The 19,764-nt window shown below is 42.7% G+C and overlaps 1 protein-coding gene across 1 annotated transcript; it reads right to left on the bottom strand.

The window, feature by feature from the left end:
* Window positions 1-8,859: 8,859 nt before the first annotated feature.
* cmtr2 (cap methyltransferase 2) lies at window positions 8,860-19,236 on the bottom strand. Its single transcript, XM_079496910.1, has 3 exons — window positions 19,116-19,236; window positions 15,258-16,537; window positions 8,860-11,885 (listed from the first exon to the last, which is right to left on the bottom strand). Exons 2-3 carry the CDS (start codon window positions 16,527-16,529, stop codon window positions 10,815-10,817), a joined length of 2,343 nt encoding a protein of 780 aa, XP_079353036.1. The 5' UTR covers window positions 16,530-16,537; window positions 19,116-19,236; the 3' UTR covers window positions 8,860-10,814.
* Between the last annotated feature and the right edge of the window lie 528 nt (window positions 19,237-19,764).

Here is a 19,764-nt window from a genome sequence, read left to right as displayed (position 1 = left end):
TTAAAGGGAACATACCCTGGTATCTTTATCCCTTTTCGAACCTTCTGCAAGCATTTAATTTGTCCAATAAAGGAATTAAGTGCATAATGACTTCACATTCTGCTATGATGATGATGATGATGATGATAATTTACAATTTACAATTTAGGTATTTAGCAGACGCTCTTAATCCAGAGCGATTTACATTAAGCAATAACAAAAAGCATGGCATACATCACATATATAAAAAGTAGTTATCATGAAACATGCGTAAGCTAAGAACGTAACAGTGGTGTATCTATGTAAACTATACATACTATACTATATTATATATTATACATGTGTACTATAAAGTGCTATGACTACATAAAATGCAATTCTAGTGCTGTAACATGCTATAAGTCTGTTTAAAATACTATCTAAGTCTACATAAAGTGCTATATTTAAAATACTATCTAAGTCTACATAAAGTGCTATCTAAGGGGCTAGTGCTGATGGTGGTGATGGCTGATGATGCCACAATTTGATGATGATGCCACAATTTGAACCAATCAGACAGCATCCTGTAAATGAATCCTGTAAAAGAAATACTATGGGATATAACTTGCTTACTGGAACCTCTCATCCCCACGGTATACCACATTGATCATTTGCCTTGCTGCAAAAGTCAGTTGTAAAAGCTTTAGAGGAAATTATACTAAGGGAGCCAAGAGTCATGAATTCTATTCACATCCTGTGTGCACCGTCGAGTTTATTCTGGATAACATTATCATCATCATCATCATAGTCATAGTCATCATCATTATTATTTATTTAAAACCTTCCCCCCCAGAAGCAAAGATTGGAGATAAAAACGAAAGAAGAATATATATTCAAAGATTTGCACCACATTTTCACGATTTTTCAAAAATAGCAGATCTACAAGCTCATAGCGCGGCACCGAGTGCCGCGCTATGAGCTTGTAGACCTGCTATTTTTCAATAGCTAAATTATAACAATGCTTAAAACACCAAAAGGGACTGGATAACCACTGCCACAAGGATTTATATAGTCTACCTTGCGGTCACTCTTCAGAAATAGAATGGTCTTCTGGAATTAGGGAACTCTGCGGATAATCAGATTAAGCTGCAGCCCACATATACAATCTTAATGTGGGTTCAAGGCCAGCTCGTGACCTATATATTTCACGTTATCCTCTTTCTCCTTCCACAGATAACTGTTTACAGGGTTATGTAGTGGTTATAGGGGCCATTGTAACAAACAAAAAAAGTCCCTCAATTGATTATTGCAGTGCTGCTCACTGTTGTGACGAAAAGAGAGTTGAGCCAGAAGGCAAAGCTCTCTGTCTACCGAGCAATCTTCGTTCCTACTCTCACCTATGGTCATGAAGTATGGGTCATGACCGAAAGATTAAGGTCGCGGATACAAGCGGCTGAAATGAGTTTTCAAGTTTTCCTTGAAGATGGATGGATGGATGGATGCTCAGCCAATGTGTCCATCAACGGTCTTGGTGTTGGTGCAAGATACTAAACCTGTATCTCTAGGGTGGGCTGGGTTGAAGGAATCTTCAGTGACATAAAGGGCGCGTTCGGGAAATAGCGCACTGAGCGCACTGTGCAATGCAAACTAATAGGCGAGTGCGCTCCCGGTGCGCATTTCCGAACGTGCCCAATGTGTACAAGAGATATCCCAACACTGATTAGCATTTCAGGAAGACAAAGTAAGTCTGAGACCATATTGAGTCAGCAATGAATATGACACAATTCAACATGATTTATGTTCGGAATCCATAAAATGAACCATTAGAACAGGAACCAAGCTGCAATATTTCCAAGAAGTGACTAAGATTGACATTCCAATTCAGGCTAAGTGTTAGAGGTTAATTTGTAGCTGGTGTTTATTGATGTAATCTACCTGCCACGAAGAAAGATTTGTGGCCTGGAATCGTCCATGGTGAGGTTTTAATGTTTTCTCTCTACAGTCTATCTCATGGTCAAGACTGTCTATTCTAGATGATGGATTCCCTTAAAATGGAGAAAAAAGTCTCTCAGCATTTTCACCAGGTGTTCGGAAGGCTTTTGCTAGTATAAAATGTAGAATAAACGTCTGGCACAAGTTAGCGTTACACTTTGAAGAGAGCATTAGCCCCAAGAGTGTTGTCTTTCCTCTAACTTGCCGTTTCCAGAGATGGAGGACTTAACCCGTATTTGGGCGGGAACCCCTTTTGGTGTTAGCATTATATGTTATGCTTTAGCTATTGAAAAATAGCAGATCTACAAGCTCATAGCGCAGCACCGAGTGCCGTGCTACGAGCTTGTAGGTCTGCTATTTATGAAAAATCGACGAACCACTGACATAGAAACATAGCTTTTTCAGAAAACTGTCAGGATGTAGAAGACATTTTTAGAATCTGATATCAGGTCAAACTCTACTAGCTACTGTAGATGAAGCCTATTCATAGCATAATGATATTTCCTTGCTATCTTCTAATGCGACCATCGCACGATGGCATTGTGAGCCAAACAACTAAACTGAAACTGTATTGTGTGTTCACAAAACTAACTGAAATTATAGAAAAAAATACCCTTAGTTATAGTTTTAGTTTTAAAAAACTAAAACTAAACTATAACTAAACTAAAACTAAGCATTTCACCAAAATAAAAACAAAATAAAAACTAGCAAACCCGCTCTAAAAACTAACTAAAACTAACTGAATTAGAAGAAAAAAAAGGCAAAACTAACTAAAACTAAACTATAATGAAAAAACCAAAACTATTATAACCTTGCGTTGTGCATCAAAGTATGAACCGAGCTTAACCTTCCCCTCTGTGGTTCGGAATATAGGCAGGGCTTAAAGCCAAAAACATCCAAGACTGAAAATGTTTTTTTGCATTTAATGAGATCAGTGCAGACTGATCTCATTAAATGACCCCTATGAGATCCTCAGGACAGAAATCAGTCCCCAGGACTGAGAACTTTAAGCCCTGAATATAGGTCTGCTGACAGACAACTGCTGCAGGAGGACGAATAGGACGACTTGTTTCACATTCTTCCTCTGTCGTTAGTCTGTGACAGAGAGCAGATGTTTGGTGTGTCACCGTGTGGCCCAGTAGTGTGTGTATATTTATCCCCAACGGTGGATCTCCCGGACACGAGTCAGGGTGCTGGAACAGAGCTATCACAGGAACGGTTTAATGAATCCTTGACAAACGCACAAACACCATCATGTCATGTCAAATGATTATACCGACAGCTGCTAAATGTGATGCCTTGGGATTTATTTAGAATGCACGCACGCACGCACGCACACGCACGCACGCGCGCACGCACGCACGCACGCACGCACACACACACACACGCACGCACACACACACACACACACACACACACACACACACACGCTGCCAATTAGGTACAAAGTACAGTTTCACATTTCTGCATGCATCTTCATATAATAACCAGAAACGAGCTCCTTTGAAGTTCCAAGCTTTGTCGAAGGAATGTGGTTGTGCTGGACTATAATATGGAAAGAAAATATTCTGGTGGTAAATAATGGTAATAGCAACTTCTTAAACACATACGGGCCAGACATTTTAACCAAACAGCAATTCATCTACCCATTTCTGTGCCAGCCTGTATAAATTGCAGCACCAGCAACTTATTGTAGCTGTATCAGGCTGAGTGCATGGACTAGCTGCCCCCTGGCTAGGTGTTATTGCTTCTTAATGCATTTTGGCCTGACGTCAAAATAAAAAAAAAACGTTCGCTCTGAAAGAATATATATTCAAAGATTTGTGCCGCATTTTTACGATTTTTCAAAAATAGCAGACCTACAAGCTCGTAGCGCGCCACTCGGTGGCGCGCTATGAGCTTGTAGATCTGCTATTTTTCAATAGCTAAACTATAACATAATGCTTAGTTAAAACACCAAAAGGGGTTCCTGCCCAAAATGGATTAATGCAGTGACAGAGTGAATACTTCTCCTTGAAAACCATCCAAATCTAGGGTATGTTCATAAATATTCGCTTAGTTTGTAACCCTCAGAGCAAAATTGCAGTTTGTATTATTCAGTGTCACACACTTTCAAGGTTGAAAGCACACTGTACGCTGGCTGAGAACAAGGTGCAACGGAGCATTTGAATGTTCACAACCACAAGCAAATTATATCAACTTTGATGTGAGCTTTGAGGCTCACATATCAAAGTTGGCAAGATAGATGGAGTTTACACTGCACAAGGCGGAAATCACTATTCCTTTTAGATCACAATTAGTGATGCACAGAATATTCGGCCGCAGAAAATATTCGGCAGAAAATGGCTAAAAATGCATTTTCGGCCTATTCGGTTTCGGCCCGAATAGGCAGAAAATATATCACAGAATAGTGAATGCAATTAATGCATTCAAAAGAGCTGAATAAATGTTTTATGGACCCATAACAGTGATTATTATTTAAGTTAAGTTTTGCCATAAATCAGGTAGCTTTAAGGTACGACCATGACAGCAATGGTAGGAAAAAAGATATAAAATAGTAATCATATTCGGATATTCGGTTTTCGGCCAACTGTTTCCTATATTCGTTATTCGGTTTCGGCCAAGAATTTCCCTTTCGGTGCATCCCTAATCACTACATCATTAACTTTAAAGTTTACTGATAACTTGGGAGTTTTGTTAGTGTAAATATCCTCATCTTCCCCGCTTTCTAATGAAACATTTAAACATGTTTATAATAATGAAGCCATCCTCTTTGTTTTGTGAGGAGACCGCTCAATGGAGTTATCCATCCATCTTCAACCGCTTATACGTAGTCGGGTCGCGGGGGGCAACAGTTCCACCAGAGTGCTCCAGACTTCCCTCTCCAGAGCAACATTAGTGACTTCCTCCTGGGGGGATTCCGAGACGTTCCAAGGCCAGTGGGTCGATGTGTTTCCTCCAACTGCGCCTTGGTCTGCCCCGGCGTCGAGGACCTCCCTAGGGAGGCGCCCGAGAGGCATCCTAACCAGATGCCTCTCGGGCATCCTAACCAGATGCCCGAACCACCTCAGATGACTCCTTTCCAGGCGAAGGAGCAGCGGTTCTACTCCGAGTCTCTCTCGTGTGACTGAACTTCTCACCCCATCTCTAAGGGAGATGCCAGCCACCCGTCGAAGAAAACTCATTTCGGCCGCTTGTATTCGCAATCTTATTCTTTCGGTCATGACCCACACTTCATGACCATAGGTGAGAGTAGGAACGAAGATTGCTCGGTAGACGGAGAGCTTTGCCTTCTGGCTCAACTCTCTTTTCGTCACAAGAAATGTACAAATGTATGTATATAGAAATGTATTGTATATGGAGTTAGAAATGTATGTATATATATCAAGCGAGAATTAAGCGGACATTACTATGCTTTAGAAACCTACATTCTTAATTCAATATAATTACAGTAAGACAGAAACCATATCAACCCCCCCCCCCCCCCCCCCCCACGCCCCAATGTGGGGATTTTTTATTCCCCACATTTACATTTGCTCTCCTTTAAATGCCATGAAAATGTAATGTATTCAGAGGCACGTTCCAATTAATCCATGATCCAACACACATGTGGCTGTATATATGGCAACCAGCAATACATCTAGAGCAGGGGTTCTCAACCCGTGGGTCGCGACCCCTCGGGGGGTCGCCAAATTATTTTAGGGGGTCCCCAAATTATTTTCAAAAAAAGAATTAAAAAAAAAAGATTTTTTTAAATTTTATTTTCACGATTTTTCAAAAATAGCAGATCTACAAGCTCGTAGCGCGCCACTCGGTGGCGCGCTATGAGCTTGTAGATCTGCTATTTTTCAATAGCTAAATTATAACAATGCTTAAAACACCAAAAGGGGTTCCCGCCCAAAATGGTTTAAGGTTATTGTAGCAGTCAATTTATATTGGGGGTCGGGAGGGGGCGGGGCGGGGGTCCCGAGACATTGCCAAAGCATTTCCGGGGGTCCCCGGCCAAAAACGTTGAGAACCCCTGATCTAGAGTACAAGGTGATAAGTAAAGGAAAAAAAGAGCCTAGTTCTTTTTTTGTATTGTGTAAACAGATTTGAAATGGACAGAGCACTGACAGAAACATAAATTGCAGCGAAGACGGGACTGCATTCCCCCTTGCACTATACGGTCCAATCACTTGACCCAATCCTTGACCTCATACTGTAGAACAAAGAGCACAGATTGCTTTCAAATCTCACCCTCATCCTCTACATTGATCTGTTCCTTTTTTCCCTCTACACAAACTCTCTTCACCGAAAACAGCCTATTATTGTGCCTACAGGCTCACAACGCTGCAATATGTTCAGAGTATACATGTATTATGTAGGTCTGCTTTTATTCCACACAGACTGTTTTGTCCCAAGAATAGGGATGATATTATAGGTAGGGTTCAATGTGGTTAAAATGCTGACCCATATTTGTGAAATAATTTCAACGGTCTAAATTCTATATCTAAAAAGAGAAACAGTGATTGTTTAATAACCCATTTTGGGCGGGAACCCCTTTTGGTGTTTTAAACATTGTTATAATTTAGCTATTGAAAAATAGCAGATCTACAAGCTCATAGTGCGCCACCGAGTGGCGCGCTACGAGCTTGTAGGTCTGCTATTTTTTGAAAAATCGTGAAAATATTTATTTCAGAAAACTGGAAGCCTAAATGGTTTAATGCTCCAATCATCTCCAACATCCTCTTTGTCCTGGAGATGTCCTCCCGACATCTCCAATGTCCTCTTTGAACTCTTGTGCTTGTAATAAATAAATCAGTTCTGTTTTTATCGGACTGATATATCTACATTATATGACAAGAGAACGTGGAAACCAAATTGCCACTATGCTATAATTTGATTTTGATGGAGGATGCGGGGGGGGGATACAATACAATACAACCCCCTTGTTATCACAACGACCAAAATGCCAGTAATGCTCAAGCTTCTTCTGCTCAGTAATGTTCAAGCTAAGCTTCTTTCTGGGAGGAGTGTCTTCTAACTTAAGCCATTTTGACCTGAGATCAGATTCTAAAAATGTCTTCTACATCCCGACGGTTTTCTGAAAAAGCTAATGTTTCTATGTCAGTCGTACAAGCTTGAAAATTTGAAAATATGCAAAGCAAAGATTTGAGTTAAAAACGTTTGCTCTGAAAACATATATAATATTCAAAGATTTGTGATTTTTCAAAAAATAGCAGATCTACAAGCTCGTAGCGTGGCACCGAGTGCTGCGATACGAGCTTGTAGATCTGCTATTTTTCAATAGCTAAAGCATAACATAATGCTAACACCAAAAGGGATTCACGCCCAAAATGGGTTAAAATGGCCGTGATTGCATTGTATTGTTAGAACCATGAGAAACCCCTGTCTGGATGAGCTCCGTTTTCTCAGTCATTATATCATCATACAAATATAACAGGGAAAGATGTTATAAGGCAACTTAAAATGGAATTGTAGAACCATCCCCATTGTTACTAAAATAATGCATTCCCTATACTATACTATACTGCAGGGGTTCTCAACCCGTGGGTCGCGACCCCTCGGGGGGTCGCCAAATTATTTTAGGGGGTCCCCAAAAATGTTTCAAAAAAAAAAAAAAAAAAAAGTTTTTTTAATTTTTTATGTTCACGATTTTTCAAAAATAGCAGACCTACAAGCTCGTAGCGCGCCACTCGGTGGCGCGCTATGAGCTTGTAGATCTGCTATTTTTCAATAGCTAAATTATAACAATGCTTAAAACACCAAAAGGGGTTCCCGCCCAAAATGGGTTAAGGTTATTGTAGCAGTCAATTTATATTGGGGGTCGGGAGGGTGCGGGCGGGGGTCCCGAGACATTGCCAAAGCATTTCCGGGGGTCCCCGGCCAAAAAAGTTGAGAACCCCCGCTATACTGTATCCCTGAGCTGTGTGAAATCTCTGGTGAATGTCGTTTTGATTAGCTTTGTTCGAGGCTCTATAAAGAACACATGATTTAGCACATCTCTCTTCAGATCGCTTGTCATCCACTTATCTCCTGAATTCAATTACTGTACACGGCCACACAGTGCTGTGTGCTGCCTTAATATGATCAGTGAACCCAGAGAAGTGAGAACGGTTTCTTGCGGTTTAGACCTCCAGGCCATCTGATCTCTAGTCTTCATTAGACGTATTGGTTGCCATAACTTGCCAAGATGAAATATGTTCACATATTATTTAACTCAACTGACAGGGGGCCACTGTAAATCTAATTCCATCTTGATCCATTCACAGATGGTCAGAATTCAGATTAATCGAAGCGAAACGTCTCGGCTTTATGTGCACGGCCGGCATTTCTTCTTAAGAACATTTTGGTTGTTCTGTTAACAATGCTTTAGATTAGGGATGCACCGAAAGGGAAATTCTTGTCCGAAACCGAATACCGAATATAGGAAACAGTTGGCCGAAAACCGAATATGATTAATATTTTATATCTTTTTTCCTACCATTGCCGTCATGGCCGTACCTTAAAGCTACCTGATTTATGGCAAAATAAATGGTTATGGCAAAACTTAACTTAAATAATAATCACTATTATGGGTCCAATTGCATACACTATTCGGTGATATATTTTCTGCCTATTCAGGCTGAAACCGAATAGGCCGAAATTGCATTTTTAGTCATTTTCTGCGGCCGAATATTCGGTGCATCACTACTTTAGATAACATCCAATGAAGCCTGAATTGCACAAATACGGGAATCATATGGGATGAGATTCTGATTGAGATGAAAGAAGAGTAAAGGTAATGTCTGTATTTCTCCCAACAGAACAGTGACTGACCCATCTAAAGATCCCATATTCTTTACCATTATGACACCTTGTTCTGGACATCAGAATTGGGTAATGAACCAAAACGCTTCATGCCAGTTCAAAGACAAACATTTTTACACATTTTAATGTCCCACTACAAAACATACAAATATTAAAAGATAAAAGTGAAAAAAAAATAAAACACACCAAATAATATTTGATCGATATTGTATAAAGACGTGCTACTCACGCATGTCTTCATCCACGAGTAACTACTATCTTAGCGTGCATTAGCATTCGACAAATCAAACGCAGGCCCTACTTTCATTTCCTAACTCATTTGGGGCGGGAACCCCTTTTGGTGTTAGCATTATGTTATGCTTTAGCTATTGAAAAATAGCAGATCTACAAGCTCATAGCTACGAGCTTGTAGGTCTGCTATTTTTGAAAAATCGAAGAACGACTGACATAGAAACATAGCCTTTTCAGGAAACTGTCAGGATGTAGAAGACATTTTTAGAATCTGATCTCAGGTCAAAATGGGTTTAAGGAAAGACGCTCCATAGTGGACAAAAGGGACCTAAGAGGATTATCCAACACGGAGGACTGAAGAGATCCCTTCACTTTAGCTGATCCACGCAGGCAAATCTGATCACAGAATCACACATCAAAGTCCTACGTCCAAGTCCTTGTGTAGGGACTTGTTAATTAACCATTTTATTCTAAATCCTGACAGTTTTCTGAAAAACCTCATGTTTCTATATCAGTGGTGCTCAATATTTTATGTCAAGGACCCCCAAAAATGATATGTAATTGGCCACCGACCCACATCTGAAAATATGTTATTCCAGGAACCCCTCGGAAGCAAAGATTTGAGTTAAAAACGTTCGCTCTGAAAGAATATATATTCAAAGATTTACGCCACGATTTTTCAAAAATTGCAGATCTACAAGCTCGTAGCGCGGCACTCGGTGCCACGCTATGAGCTTGTAGATCTGCTATTTTTCAACAGCTAAAGTATAACTTAATGCGTAAAACAACAAAAGGGGTTCCCGCCCAGAATGGGTTAAAGGTCAGGAGTCAGGACTAAGGTTTCAACACGAATGTGTCTTCTCTCCGATGAAGATGCAGTAGCATCAAACCAGTAGTGTTCTCCAGATTTATCTTTGGGTTTCATCTCCCAGAGCCCCAAACTCAGAGCCCGGCATGAATAGGTAGCTGGAATTGAGAAGACTGAGCGGCGGTGGCTCAGGGGTAGAGTGGCCGGATGGCAACCGCAAGGTTGCCAGTTTGAATCCGGGCTCCCCCAGAGTTAGCGCCGAAGTGTCCTTGAGCAAGAGACTGAACCCCTAATTGCGCCCGATGTGCTGGTTGGTTGGTATGAATGTGTGTGTGAATGGGTGAATTGATGCATCTATGTAAAGCGCCTTGGATAAAGGCGCTATATAAATGCACCATTTACCATTTAAGACTATGTCCTATGAATAAGTTAGTAATATGAAGTATTCTAATCTGTGGTCAACTTTTGTGGACTGTGTAAGCACTTTAAAAAAAAAAAGACCTGCTAAACCATTCTGTAACATCGTTTTTTTTCTTTTTTTTTTTAAACCTTTTAATATAGTTCAAATATTTTCTTGTCTGTGTGCCGTCCTGTTGAATTAAACAAAGCAGAAGAGAAGAGTGAATGTTGGCCTGTTTGTTCTCACCCACCCACAGATTGTTGTTTCATTGCTCCCACAATGCATCATTACTGCGACTCCCTGAAGAACCCATTAGGAACCATAATCAATGCATGATCGCATACGGTAAACACATTCTAGGTTAGATACTGAAGGGAAGCATTGCAAACACAGTAGTCTCTTTGGAATACAGTGTTAAATTCTTAAATAACCACCATCAAATATACAGTACTGTATAAAGAATGATGCAAGTCATTTTCAACAAATTAGGCTGACAGATGAATATTATTTCACCTGTCCCCATCTAACCCGTCACATTGGCACACAGCTCACAAGTACCAACACGAGGCATAAAATGAATCCCAGAGGGACAATTTAATTTGACCAACTGCTCTACGTTTGCATCAGCAAATGCAGCTTATATCGGACAATCGCTGAGTTCATGGTGCACAGGAACTCTGTAAGTCTCAGGAGTTCCTCCATGGGGACAAACTGCAGGACCTGCCTTTGACACCCAGACGATTTATTGTCCGCATCCTCCTCTCTTGCCAATCGACCCATGCAGTCGTGAAGGTCAGTGAGCCAGGGGAGCAGCTGGGCAGAGACTTCGGCACAGAAGCCCACACACACCAGCACCGTCCCGACCACTCCGACCGGGGGCGGACAGCGGAACGTGACCGTGCGGAAAGACAGATGCAGACAGAGGACAATGGCCGCAGTGACACGGGTGAGGGCGGAGGACACGGGCAGCAGGAGGGCGTCCCCTGGGCGAAGGTTCTGCATGGAATACAGAACGCAGCCCAGCAGCTCTTTCTGGTATTGTGGGTCGCCGTCGTGCAGTGTGACTCGGCTAGTCACGGGGAAGGAGGGCTCCGCACAAACCTTTAGAACTAAACCTCCCATTTGAGCGCCACACGCCCCCCACACGGACCCACTTCCAAAGATCAGACACTGTCTCTTTACGTTCTCATAATCAGGGCCGGATGCTGACGAACCACAGAGTCCTGCCACCTCTGCTAGGACAGAAGTGGCACAAACTACTCGGCAAGACCCACAGGGAGGCATAAGAAGAGTCGATACGACTTCCGAACCTCGAGCCGTACTCTGCAACAGAGCTTCGTTCAGGTGGCTCAGCAGACCTCCCTCGCAGAACGGAGAGTTCCTGACCGTGGTCAGGCCGGCGCCCGTGATGATGTACCAGGAGGGCACGTGGCAGTTTGCCAGCGGTCCTTCCAGTACGCAGCCGTTCCAGTTGTCCTCGGCGCAGTGTCCCTGTATCCAGGAAGCGAGACAACCCCTCTCGATGCGTTCCCTCCAGCCCAGGGTCAGCAGGTCCCTCTTCCGCTCGTTGAAGGTGCCGAGTTGCTTCCTCTGGTCCGGCGGCGGTCGCCCTCCCGTGACAAAGCAGCAGGCGGGATTGACGGTGTTACGAGACAGCCAACGGGCTCGTGGCAGGGAACTCACCTAGACATGGAGGAGAAGGAGACCTGATCACTCACAACTCAATTAACAGAGTTATAATATCTGATACGGATCATTATTCATCAGTGCATTCATTGTCTAGCTCACACATGGGCAACTGGCGGCCCCGGGGGCCACATGCGGCCCGCAGTTAATATCAGAATACTGATATGTTATTGATTTCAGCTGTTACAATTCCACACATGCAAACATGACCCGCTTTAATTACTTAGTCTATATTAGTAGCTTAATGAGTATTCAAATGTTAGTCTTTTTTTGTGTCCAATATATTTGGATTTAGTTCGCAAAGCTAACACAACTATAACTAAATGCAGATTTGAAATTAAATAAAAAAGGTTATTTTCAGGATTGCAATGCAAAAATGGCAAGTGCGGTGCGTTTTGAGCTTGCAGATCGGCTATTTTTGCTACGACAGTATGCAATGTCACGTGGCCCTCTGGAGTGAGTGTGGAAATATAGTGGCCCTCTGGAGTGAGTGTGGAAATATAGTGGCCCTCTGGAGTGAGTGTGGAAATATAGTGGCCCTCTCCATCGTCAAAGTTGCCCAGCCCTGGTCTAGCTCAAATGATATAGAATTAGGAAGATGTGCTCAGCAGAGGGCAAATCATCAGGAGTAATGCCCTAATAATAACACTTGCACTTTCTGACACAGTAAAGTCAAATCACGTGTTTTCAAATCTACCAGGAGATTTTAGAGTACTTTGTGCTTCAGTATGTTGATAAGCTTTATGGAGATGCTGATTTTCCTTTCTACAGAACTACTACTACAAAACTACTAGTAACTGGTCTACTGACCATGGTATTACTGTGATAAAACTACTAGTAACTGGTGTACTGACCATGGTATTACTGTGATAAAACTACTAGTAACTGGTGTACTGACCATGGTATTACTGTGATAAAACTACTAGTAACTGGTGTACTGACCATGGTATTACTGTGATAAAACTACTAGTAACTGGTGTACTGACCATGGTATTACTGTGATAAAACTACTAGTAACTGGTGTACTGACCATGGTATTACTGTGATAAAACTACTAGTAACTGGTGTACTGACCATGGTATTACTGTGATAAAACTACTAGTAACTGGTGTACTGACCATGGTATTACTGTGATAAAACTACTAGTAACTGGTGTACTGACCATGCTATTACTGTGATAAACCTACTAGTAACTGGTGTACTGACCATGGTATTACTGTGATAAAACTACTAGTAACTGGTGTACTGACCATGGTATTACTGTGCTTAACTGACCAACCCAACTGACCTGGTCTGAACCGCACAGAGCATCCAGGTTTTATTGTCAAGAGGAAGGTGTGAGACATAAGACTGAACAATACAAATTAATTTATGGCCGTTATCAAAGCAAACCTGGGCTTCCATAACACCTCAGTGACGAAGGCTGATCACCTCCATGCCACGCCCAATTGATGAAATAATTTGTTCAAAAGGAGCCCAGACCAAGTATTGACTGCATACATTGATATGCTTTTCAGATGTCCGACATTTCTCGATTTAAAAAAAAGATATATGTTTTAGTGGTCTCGTAAAAAAAATTGGATTTTTAGATTTTCATGAGCCATAATCATCAAGATTAAAACAAAACAGTTTTAAATACTTGAAAGTTTCACTTTTTGAATTATATTACGGAAGAAAATTAACTTTTACACAATATTCACATTTTTTGAGAAGGAGCTGTATATGGTATACACAGGTTACACTCTACAGCACTTTCCACCTGTGTCGTTTTTGGCAGCAAATTTTGATTTTAGTTTTAGTCAGTCTCTTGAATAGTTTTCATTTAGTTTTAGTCAAATTTTAGTCACCAGGACACTCTTGTGTTAGTCTAGTTTTAGTCGACTAAATATCATAAGATTTTAGTCGACTAAATCTACAGTTTAGTCAACTAAAATGTATTTTGGCGGGCCTTGATGCCATCGTAATGACTGTTTTTAGCGCGACGCGTTGTGAGCTTGTAGATCGGCTATTTTCAGCATGCAACCAAGTGTAAAATGACTTCTACTGGATCTCTTGTCCACTAGTCCCTTCCTAACATTTTAGTCTGGTTTCTATTTGTTGACAAAATTGTCAATATATTTAGTCTTAGTTTTAGTCATCATAGCTTAGTTTTTATTTAGTTTCCCTCAGTGAATAAAGGTAGTCGACGAACATTTTTCGTCTTAGTTTTAGTCGACGAAATCAACACTGCTTTCCACTAAGTATTCAAAACGAGCCACGACTTCAGTATGTGTGCATGCACGCACCATAGATGCACAGAACTCATCCACCGCCACCAGGGGGCGCCAAAAGTCCCAGACCGCCACCATATATCTTTTATTTTATTTTATATATTTTTATTTTTTTCAAAAACAAAAGTCTAAAAAAAAACTAAAAAAAGCGTCCTTGGCGCTCCAGGACATCATGAAAAAGAAGTTAAATAAGTCCTTGGCGACCATTGAGTTAAAACGCATGCTGGTGTTAATCAAAGGGGGCTCGCATGGCTCTCCCTCCCTCGTTCTTCATCTCTGTGTCAGTCTAAGCACTGAGTGGATGAACAATAAAAAAACATTATGTTGTGTGGATTGGCTCTTCAATCGCTGTACAAGAAGAAACGAATATTGAGTAATGAATCCGGTGCATGCGTTAGGCCAGGGGTTCTCAACCCGTGGGTCGCGACCCCTCGGGGGGTCGCCAAATTATTTTAGGGGGTCCCCAAATTATTAAAAAAAAAATAGCAGACCTACAAGCTCGTAGCACGCCACTCGGTGGCGCGCTATGAGCTTGTAGATCTGCTATTTTTCAATAGCTAAATTATAACAATGCTTAAAACACCAAAAGGGGTTCCCGCCCAAAATGGTTTAAGGTTATTGTAGCAGTCAATTTATATTGGGGGTCGGGAGGGGGCGGGGCGGGGGTCCCGAGACATTGCCAAAGCATTTCCGGGTGTCCCCAGCCAAAAACGTTGAGAACCCCTGCGTTAGGCGAGACATACCAACAGTCCTACAGTCATGAGTCCCCACACCCTAAACTAACCCTAACCGCACGCCGAAGCCACGGGTGATCTGTAACTGGCCACGAGTTAGTTGTAACCGGCCACGAGTTAGTTGTAACCGGCCACGAGTTAGTTGTAACCGGCCACGAGTTAGTTGTAACCGGCCACGAGTTAGTTGTAACCGGCCACAAGTTAGTTGTAACCGGCCACACATGTTGGGAGCCACGGGTGATTTGTAACCGGCCACGCATGCTGGGACTTGGGAGCGACTGTGTTGTCGGACTCATGACTGTAGGACTGTTGGTATGTCCAACTAACCAACATATTGCACCCCAATGAATCACTTGCATCCCTACCTGAAGGCGCTGCAGATATTCCTGTGCCGTGTAATCCCTGATGATGTCGAGGCGCTGCCTCTGCTGCACACTCATACCATCAAACAGACGCAGGTTCTCGCTAATCGTCTCCACTTGCAGCCTGTGGAAATAGGAGCACACCTGCTCATGTTGCTCCAGAAACGACGGCGGGAGGAGGGCGTTTGGGAAGAGCGCTTCGCGGTTCGCCAGGGACGGTCCGTAGTTCCGAATCAGCTTGGAGAGCAATGGCCTCACGGCTTCTTTGCCGTCGTAGTGCAAGCACACAACATAGACTTCAGAGTTCCCGGCCTTGCTCGTGGCGGGCTTGAAGATGTTGACGGTGCGGAAACAACAGTTCAACAGGTAGATTAAGCAAATGGAGGAATGCTCATACAGGGTGAACATCTTAAGTACAAAGGAGCCACCAGGGCTTAGAAGCAGCAGTGCTGCTGTAGCCTCACAGTATTGCAGCGAGGCCACCTGAGCCTCCTGTTCGTCAGGATTCTCCTGACAGTCAAAACTCCCATCTGCCGTCACGACGTCAACACTGTGCATATTGCTGACGAATGTCTGCAGCTCAAGCAAATGCTTCTGGTTCATGACGTTGCCAGTGTTGTCCGAGCCAAAGAACCACCACGGTAGCGTGTTGGCGATGAGCCGATCGTCCACGATGGTCGTGTTGCCGGCGTTGCCCTCGTGGTAAGGGTTCAGCGTGTTGGCGGCCCAGCTCCAGTCGCAGTAACGCGTGCGCTCGCTGGTTTTGACGTAGTGGTTCAGAGCGGTGATGAAGGCCCCCGGAGCCTCGCACAGATGCACGGTGTTCAGCTCTCCGTCCTGCAGCGCCTCCGCCGGAAGGAGGTCAAAGGTGCCCAGGATCTCGTAGAACTTACACCAGGCCTGAGTGCAGATCTCGGCGTTGGCGGCAGAGCGCACGGCGGCGATGACCTTCCCCGCGCGGTTGGTGGAGTTGGTATGCTGATGCCAGGTCTCCAGGATCTTGTCGCTGAGTTGGTTCTTCACGGCATTAAGGGATTCTTTCAGGGCCTGCAGACAAGGGCTTTCCTGCGGGAGACTTCTAAGAGAATCATTCGGATCGGGGATAGACCACGGTTCCCCAGTCGACGACGGTTTGGTGTAGGTTTTGAGCTTGTTGAAAAGTTCTCCAACCTCGGACACCATTTCAGGGTCACAGGCCGTTATGTCACCACTAGACCGCTGCTGCCTACCTCCTCCTTTCCTTCTTGGTCCATGGCTTCTACTCATCTTCCCCATTGAAGAACCTACAGACAACAACAGGCAGAGGATAAACAGAATTAGTAATAAACATGAGCGTATTGACCCATTTAGGGCCTGACGTCGAAAAAAAAAAAACGTTCGCTCTGAAAGAATATATATTCAAAGATTTGTGCCGCATTTTTACGATTTTTCAAAAATAGCAGACCTACAAGCTCGTAGCGCGCCACTCGGTGGCGCGCTATGAGCTTGTAGATCTGCTATTTTTCAATAGCTAAAGTATAACATAATGCTTAGTTAAAACACCAAAAGGGGTTCCCGCCCAGAATGGGTTAAAGACAGACAGAACAAACTTCATTACGAGCCGTGTTCTGTAATATATTGGGTCCTGGGTTCTGTAATATGATCTGTAATTAGGGATGTGCCGATGAGACAATTTGGCCGATATTGATATACGATATAATTAATTGCCATTATGGCCGATAACCGATGTAACCAATGTAACTTGTGTTTTGTCTCACTGTATAATATGTCTCTATGCCTTACATGAAGATTTGATTTGTGTTTTATACATGCATGTCTTAAATTGTTTTATACTGTATGTAATCTCGTCAGCATTGAAAATGAGGGAGAACCTCAATTGCTCTTTCGAGAATAAATAAAGGTTTCAATCAATCAATCAATGTCGATATGATCTCATTCAGTATTTAAAAAATATAATTATTTTGGCCATTCTGAAAAAAGGCTGAATTTGAAAAAAGCAATGCCTCTATATTCCAAAACTAGGGATGCACCGTTATTGAAATGTTGGCTCATATCCCAACATAAACAACTTGATATAATTTGCAACCTTCATCATCACAAAAGGCTTTTTCATTTATTTTTTCAACATAATTATAATAAAATTAAATATCTGCTAAATCCGATATATTATTTTACCGATACCGATTACTTGGTTTAAGGCCAATATCGGCCGATACCGATGTGTTTGCCGATTAATCTCCCATCACTATCTGTAATATATTGGGTTCTGTGGGTTTGTATGGACAACAAAAACTGTGGCTCCACCGTCCGTCCCAAGTGTGCACTGTGCAACCAGTTGATGAGAGAGACTGACCCACTGTACTGTGCTTTACACAGTTAACATTAACCGCCAGGCCTGCCTTACAGTATGTGATGCTATTATGTTAGAGGAGCAAATTCACACTAACATTTACAGACTCTTGCTGGGCCTGGCCCCCCCGCCCCCTACACTGCAGATATGTCAACTACATGCATGAGTGGTGGTGGATTTCCATTGAAGCTCAGTGTGTTGTGAGGTGCCTCGGGGCAAGCTCTAAAGACTACAGATAAATATGTCCAATCTAGTTGAGAGGCATTAACCATATAAACCCAAGCATCCCTATTCTTGGGGGGGGCGGGGGACATTTGCCAAAAATAGCTACACGCTCACAATGCATCATGACACGTTGTAAGCTTGACAAATATGGTCAACGACATGTATTAGGGTAGTTACAATTTATTACACAAATTGGGCCCTTGCAATTATTCAAAACTACTTAACCAACTCAAATTAATACTCAATGGCAAAACAGTATTCTGCAATGTTATAGGCCAACACGTGGGTGAAATGAAATGATTACTATATTTACCCAGGGTATCTGGGCTAAGCTCAAGAACTAGTTTCCAGCCAGGCCCTGCTCATAGAACATTTCATCGTAGTGGTTCAATGCCTTGTTCAAGGGCACTTCAGCGGTGGTCATTTTAACATGTCGGACCGCTGATTCGAACTGGCGACCTTCCGGTATCAAGACCGCTCCGCAATCCGTTCGGCCACCGCTCCCATATGGGGAAATACATAGCATAGAAATACATAATGCTTTAGGCCTATAGCCTTCTCTTTCATGCCAATTACTTTTAATTGATCCCACACTGGCCAAGGGGTGACAAATACAAGATCTTTGCATGTACTTATTTCAAGAGCTTAGGATGTTTGTTTCTTTTGTTGTGAAATACACGGGTATAATTTACAGAATCATAATGTACTTTTTTTTTTTAAACTGGCAGTTTCAACTGTCTTATTCTGTACAGTAATGAGTAGCCTACTACTACTGTGTGCGTTTTGTGTTTGGTTTAATGTTTGTGATTAGTTAAACAAACATTAAACTGTGTTTGATTTACATCACCTAATCATAGCAACATGAGTTACAACGTGTGAATTTGGGGGTCCGTGAAATGAATGTGTTTCGGAATCACTGTCTGCTAGAGCCGTAAAAATCCTCCCTTATCGGGTAAATGTTGATTTTGGGGGTCCTTGACACGAAAAAGTTTGGGAACCACTAGCCTAATGTAACCGGACGGATGACGCGATTTCAGGTTAATCTGATTTTATCCAAAACTGATACACCGGTCATCCCGTGTCTTTCTAGTCTTTCTAGTTGTTGTTTAACGCGTGGCCATTAATCAACATAACATTCATAGCGTTTTGAACGTTGTACAGGCAGCGACTCCATGTATTCATTCTTTTAGCGGTGTCTCCTTTCACCATCCTAACGACAGACATGTTATCCGAACTTTGAACAACATTTAGCAACAGTAATGTAGAGGGAGGAGAACTCAACTCACCGAGAGAGAAACCAGGAAGGAAGTTGTTGGAACCATGATGCTGTCACGTGATGTGAGTCGCGTGCGCAACAACTGCGCATGCCCGTGGTGTTATTTTTAAGGAGCCCCCTCTTTGTTTGTGCTTTAGTGTTTATTTACCGGTATGTGTGTGTGTGTGTGTGTGTGTGTGTGTGTGTGTGTGTGTCGTGTGTGTCTGTGTCGTGTGTGTGTGTGTGTGTGTGACACTGTGTGTGACACTGTGTGTGTGTGACTGACACTGTGTGTGTGTGTGTGTGTGTGTGTGTGTGTGTGTGTGTGTGTGTGTGTGTGACACTGTGTGTGTGTGTGTGTGTGTGTGTGTGTGTGACTGTGTGTGTGTGTGTGACAGTGTGCGCGTGTGTGCTTTACAGTGCCAAGATAAAATAAAACAACAACAACAATCAATTAAAATTCATAGATAAAAAATAAAATAAAATAAATCACCCCTGTGTGAAGTGAGGGGCGCTCTTATCATGATCGTACACGGTGGTACATCAACGGTATCCGGTCGGACGCTGTTGCGGGCTGGGTCTTGACTGGGGGCTACACATACATACATACACACACATACATACACACCTAGCCCCGTTTGGAACCTCACCCTCCGTCGCTCTTAGGTCTGAGAAGAGGT

The sequence above is a fragment of the Electrona antarctica genome (assembly GCF_951216825.1).
Source record: "Electrona antarctica genome assembly, chromosome: 3".
NCBI classification, from domain to species: domain Eukaryota; kingdom Metazoa; phylum Chordata; class Actinopteri; order Myctophiformes; family Myctophidae; genus Electrona; species Electrona antarctica.
This window is presented reverse-complemented; position numbering and strand designations above follow the sequence as displayed.